General features: G+C 41.1%; 1 protein-coding gene across 1 annotated transcript; it reads left to right on the top strand.

The window, feature by feature from the left end:
* The first annotated feature begins 3,560 nt into the window (after positions 1 to 3,560).
* LOC143581025 (putative E3 ubiquitin-protein ligase LUL2) lies at positions 3,561 to 5,978 on the top strand. Its single transcript, XM_077063905.1, has 3 exons — positions 3,561 to 4,156; positions 5,126 to 5,615; positions 5,706 to 5,978. The coding sequence occupies exons 1-3, from the start codon at positions 3,657 to 3,659 to the stop codon at positions 5,823 to 5,825; spliced, it is 1,110 nt and encodes a 369-aa protein (XP_076920020.1). The 5' UTR covers positions 3,561 to 3,656; the 3' UTR covers positions 5,826 to 5,978.
* Positions 5,979 to 6,275: the final 297 nt, after the last annotated feature.

The following is a 6,275-nucleotide window of genomic DNA, read 5'->3' on the forward strand; positions in this document are numbered from 1 at the left end:
AGCCTGCGCGTGAGGCGACTTACGGGCTGTAAGAATAATAACAGCTTGCGCGCGAGGCGTCTTATGAGCTGTGTGAATAATAAAGCCTGCGCGTGAGGCGACTTACGGGCTGTAAGAATAATAACGGCTTGCGCGCGAGGCGTCTTATGAGCTGTAATAATAGTGGAGCTTGCGCGTGAGGCGGTTTACGAGCTACTTTATGTCACGCGCCACGTGCAGATGTTGCCTGCGCGTGCGCGTAGACTTTGGTTTTGTGTTATGCGACACGCGCAGATGTTGCGTGCGCGTGCGCGTGCGTGTAGACTGTGACATGTGTGAGCATGTGATGCGTAAGCATGTGTAATATGCGTGAGCATATGTGATGCGTGAGCATATGGTATGAGGATTCCCAACCCTTAAGTTTGGCGCGTAGCCATATGGGATATTATGAGGATTCCCAACCTTGAAGTTTGGCGCGTAGCCATATGGGATATTATGAGGATTCCCATCCTTGGCGCGTAGCCATATGGGATATTATGAGGATTCCCAACCTTGGCGCGTAGCCATATGGGATATTATGAGGATTCCCAACCTTGAAGTTTGGCGCGTAGCCATATGGGATATTATGAGGATTCCCAACCTTGAAGTTTGGCGCGTGGCCATATGGGATATTAGGAGGATTCCCAACCTTGGCGCGTAGCCATATGGGATATTAGGAGGATTCCCAACCTTGAAGTTTGGAGCGTAGCCATATGGGATATTAGGAGGATTCCCAACCTTGAAGTTTGGCGCGTAGCCATATGGGATATTAGGGTTCCCAACCTTGGTGCGTAGCCATATGGGATATTAGGAAGATTCCCAACCTTGAAGTTTGGCGCGTAGCCTGATGCGCGCATGCACGGCGATAGAGTGGTGACTCGTGAGTGCGCGTGCATGGCGGAGGTCTCTTGCGCAAAACCCAGATGGTGGTTTCCGCGGCGGCACATGCACGGCTGCAGAGTGAGAATCCACGGGCGTGCGTACATGGCGGCGGAAGTCTGGTAATTTCTGGATCTGCAATTTTAGAGTCAGATCTGCAACTTTAGACCTAAAATCCAGGTCTGTAATCTAGACCTAGATCTGTAAATCAGATCTGGACAGATCTGAAGCCCGGAGCAGATTTAAAACCATCACAGATCCGGAGACCTGATCATTCGAATCAGGCCGTTTCTTCTTGCCCAGATCTGGAAGCCTCTTTTTAGATCTATGGATCTTTTTGAGATTTAATAGAACAAGCTTTGAAGCCTTTTTCTGTAAACTTCCAGATCTGTATTTTTCTTGGGAGAGATCTGACAGCCGAGATGAAGATCGAAGGGCAGTTCGTTGCCGTCCCACGGATGGCGCCAATGTCGAAGCACGAAATGAATCTTACCTGATCCATGACGATGTTTCCACGGATTTTTGAGATGAACGAACCACGTCTTGATCTTCTTCTTCTGCGGCTGCGCCTGTGACCTGCAATGTTGAGACCTGCAATGGTTTCGGGGGTGTGGAGGTGACTGTTAAGATATCCTGAGGATTTCTTGTTCACAGACACAAAAAGTGGTGGTGGCTCTTATTGAGCATGACCCCTAATAAGGAGGTGGAGACCTCCTTATATAGAGAGTCTCATGGCCACCATCATGGTACCCTAATGGGCCTAGCCCAATTAGGGTTACCTCCACAAAACCCCCTCAGCCCAATAACATTGTATTAGTCCATGTAATAAAATAAGCCAAACATAATAGATTTAGGGTCGTAGAACCGGGTTTTAGTACCATACCCCTACATGTAGCACGTTGTATACAAGTTTAGTATAAAATTATGATAAACATGTAAATGCATGTCTATATATTGTTCAAACTATGATAAATAACACAGTTATGTAATTATACAATCGGCTAACTTTCTCTCTCGCTATATGAAATTGTTGTTGTTGTTTGTAGTGAATGTTTGTTTGGTTTTAATGCTAAACATACATGTGTTTGATGCTTTGTTTCCTCATATATATGTGTTGTTTTCAGTTGGAGAGGTTTATTTGACCCCTCGTAATCCTATGTTGGTTTATTTGACCCCTTGTTTGTTCACAAATGGTGGCTCTTGTTGGGTGTCATTTTGGTCAGCATACTTTGGGAGTTTGAGTTTTTTAATAATGGGATAGAGTTGTTTATAGAAATGACAACTTTAATTGTCTTTTTAACAGCATCTTTAGAGTGACTAACTCATACATTCACTATTCTTCTACTCCTAAAAATACACTTTTATTCATGTGAGATTAAGGGATGTTAACCCTCAACAATTTAGAAAGGGAAGTACACATCTTTATGAAATTAGGTTAGAAACCTTTTGGTTGACAACTTTAATCGACAAGCATAAAACTAGATATTTTAGCTTTTGGTGTGGTACAACTGTCGTGAGTGGTGCAGTAAATACGGTTGTTCGTTGAATGTTATCATGTACTTTTCTAATTGATTACATCACATATTAACAATAAAGTTTCAAAACGTTTTTTTTATTTGAAAATGTCATGTTTGTCCTCATGGTTTGCTTACTTTCATCATTTTCATCCAAAATCTTTCACTTTACCTCCAAATGCACTGTAATTTCATTTTCTTGTTTTTTTAATTCAAATAATTAACGACGTTAGTTGTATTCTACTGAGTTAAAGAGACAAATATGGGTCATGAACCAGACAAGCGATGGTCAAACATGCACCGCAGCACCGCCCGTGGAGATCCACTGATCCACCTTTTACTTTCTTAAATATTTTGTTTGTGATTAGTCAAATTTTTTATGTAACCTTCCTACATTTTACTTGGAAATTGAACACATCATATCTGGTCGATATATAGTATTGGTTGGGTTTGATTAAAGGAATGGAAACTTGGAAAGTGAAGAGTGGGTGAGATCATGAGACGATGATGCAACGCTAAAATAACCTTGAACGGGAAACATTGACTGAGTAGTAGGGATTAGCTTAGTACCGGACCCTACCGATCTCGAAAATTATCAAAAAATTGGAACTTGTATTCAAATTTTCAAATAATTTGAAAGTACATTTGAATTCAGATATTTTTATACACCACTATAGCGAGCAACATACATTATCTTTTCATTATTATCTTTAATCAAAACACTACACAAATTTTATTATTATTTTTTTTTAATTTATCCAAGCCAGTGGCTTTAGATCAACTGACATTGGATGATAATTGAAGATGAGGCTACAAGTTGTCAAATTCGAATTCGATCTCAACCAAGTTTTATCGCAGTGTGCATTTGAGCTGCGGGTTTTTTCTTAGAAACAAGAGATGGTGGGCTTGCGCTACCCATCGCTGTCTGTAATCACGGACGCATATAGTATAGAGACACCTTTTATCGCTTGATCTGAGTAACCGGGCTTTATTCGTCGATGACTAAAAAAGATTGGTTAGAATTTAATCAGCACACAGAGAAATAATAATGGTGTAGGTGGTGTTTAGAGTGGAGAGCTTCTTTACGTGACCACCCCACCCACCCAATTCACTCTTTATACAACCCACCCACATATCTTCATCTCTCAACACATCATGATTGATTAATTCATTCATTTCTCATTCCATCAAATATTATTATTATTATTATTAACCTGATCGAGATTCAATTCCGGTCTAATAATAATGGGTAACGTCGGAAGCAACAGCTCCAACGGCCGTCGACGTCACGGCCGCCGCGGCACCACTCAAAACCACCCACAACCACCACCACCACAAACCCCACAACCAGAAATCAACGCCAATCGCTACGTATTCGCCGCAGCCACACCGTACCCAAACCCTAACCCTAACCCTAATCAACCACAACTACAACCACATCCTCCATACTACCCATACCCACCCGGATCATACTACCCACCACCGCCTCCGTCGTCATCCTTACCGGCGCCGTACGACCACCATCACCGTGTGCCGGTGGACCCCGCTGGTCAGGCGATGGTCGGCGGCAGGTACCCGTGTGGTCCCGTGATGCATAACCGGACGCCGTATGTTGATCATCAGAAGGCGGTTACTATTAGGAATGATGTTAATTTGAAGAAGGAGAGTTTGAAGATTGAAGCTGATGAGCAAAACCCTGGGAAATATCTGGTTGTCTTTACTTATGATGCTACTGTTGCTGGCAGGTATAAAAATTAATAATATGAAAGTTGTGGTATTTAGTTTTACTCTTATGGGTATGAAACTTTGAATTGACTCTAAGTTGTACCAGAATTCATACCTTGACTTGTTGACTGATGACTTTTGGTCAACGTTTACGTAAAGATGATAAGTTGATTAAATTCCATTACTTGTTTGTGCTTTGTTGACATGAATAGATACATATAGATAGATATAGGGGACCGGTAGAAGAAAATAATGTGTTATTTTTAAACTTAAGTTGTTATTAAACTTAAGTTGTAGCTTGGTAGTTATGAGCACGAGTAATGAGACCATTCTTTTTACCGGAAAATTGGTTTCCGATAAGAGTTTTGTGACCAGTGTGCACTAAGGCTTGTATGAGCTCGGTTTATCAAGTGCGAGACTGTTCTTTTTACCAGAATTTGGTCTCTAATATGGATTTTGTTGTGGGCGTGCGTGTTGGTTTGTTTGAGCATGTTTTTTTATAGTGACAACTGCTTTACATGGCAAGAACTTTTCTTTTTGAATAAGACTGTGTGCAGTGGTTTTAACTAAAGGGTATGTTAAAGTGCCACGTCATTGCCACGTAGGTAGTTGGACTTTGACTTAACCACTCTTTCACAAGGGTGTAGTGGTTTTAACTTTTAACCAAATATTAAATTAAAGAAAAATAAAAAAAGTTAATAAATTGTGTGATTGGTTGGTTTTGAGTTGGCCCCACAACCTGCTTCCCTTAGCTCCCTTTAAAGCTTTGGTGGATGGAGGGTTGGCGACCCTGGTGGGTAGCCGCGTGGTGGTCTTGACGCCCCTGTATGCTAGTGTAGTAATGTGATGTAGACTGCGGTTGGCACCTCCTCCCCACTATACTGCAGCCTAATATATTAAAAATATTAAAGTAAATATGAATGACTGAAGGTGGGATATAATTGACACATTTTGTCTTGTTTTTTATGTTATTTTTTTTCTATTGGCAGTATTACCCTGTATTTCTTTGCGAAAGAAGGGGACGAGTGTAACATGAGTCCGACAAAAGAAGACGTGCTTCCACCGATCACAGTGAGCTTTCAACAAGGTTTGGGACAAAAATTCCGACAAGAATCTGGGACTGGTATAGACTTCTCAGCATTTGAGGAATCAGAACTGGTTAAAGTGAGTGAAACAGGGGTGTATCCTCTAGCAATAAAGGCGGAAGCAACTTATGTATCAGAAGACGGGACAGCAAATGCTAAATCTACTAACTCCCAAATAACACAAGCGGTGTTTGAGAAAGATAAAGGTGAATATCAAGTTAGAGTGGCCAAACAGATCTTGTGGGTTAATGGGATGAGATATGAATTACAGGAGATTTATGGAATTGGTAATTCGGTAGATGGTGGTGATTTTGATGGAAATGATCCCGGTAAAGAATGCGTTATTTGTTTATCTGAACCCCGGGACACTACAGTCCTTCCGTGTCGTCACATGGTAATGCTTTTATCTGAATTTTAATGTTATATAGCTGAACTTGTTTTGCGATGTATGAGGTCCTGATGAAGCTAGTTGGTTTGGTTTCAGTGTATGTGCAGTGGTTGTGCTAAAGTGTTGAGGTTTCAGACGAACCGGTGTCCTATATGCAGGCAGCCTGTGGAGAGGCTTTTGGAAATTAAGGTGAGTAATGGAGGTGAAGAGGAGTGATATTTGTCATAAATCATGAACGTATCATATTGTAATGTTGTTTTTATTCTGAAACAAGTTTGTGAATTCAAGTGAGATGATTGGTGTTTTTAAGTTTGTCATATAATTTGCATAGTAAAGCCAATATACTATACTGATTGATTTTGGGTTGCATTTTGGGTTGCATTTTGTTGAGACAGAAGTTTTGATAAGTAAAATTTCTCTTTTTTATTAGGTAATTGGTAAAATGGTCGAAAGTCAAAACTGGGTCAGGTAGGAACCGGTTTCAAGTATTTGATTAGGCTTTTTTTGGGTTTTGGGTAGGGTAGGGTCGGGTTTTGACCGGGTATTTTTGGTTTTAGGGAGAAATTCTATACCAGGTCATACCTGCGAGTCAGGTACGGGTAGGAACTTGTTTCGGGTCGGGTATACCATGTCGGGTCTGGAACCGAGTATTTTTTGCACCTTTAA

This window comes from Bidens hawaiensis, unplaced genomic scaffold (genome assembly GCF_021521415.1).
Source record: "Bidens hawaiensis isolate Kalapana, Puna unplaced genomic scaffold, B.hawaiensis_p1.1 tig00030794_1, whole genome shotgun sequence".
In the NCBI taxonomy this organism is placed as follows: Eukaryota; Viridiplantae; Streptophyta; class Magnoliopsida; order Asterales; family Asteraceae; genus Bidens; species Bidens hawaiensis.

What these genes read in the sequence shown, in the direction of transcription:
- LOC143581025 (XM_077063905.1), top strand. Translation starts at nt 3,657, where the DNA reads ATGGGTAACGTCGGAAGCAACAGCTCCAACGGCCGTCGACGTCACGGC. An exon ending in GATGCTACTGTTGCTGGCAG is followed by an intron (nt 4,157 to 5,125) that starts GTATAAAAATTA and finishes TTCTATTGGCAG; the next exon opens with TATTACCCTGTATTTCTTTG. An exon ending in TCCTTCCGTGTCGTCACATG is followed by an intron (nt 5,616 to 5,705) that starts GTAATGCTTTTA and finishes GTTTGGTTTCAG; the next exon opens with TGTATGTGCAGTGGTTGTGC.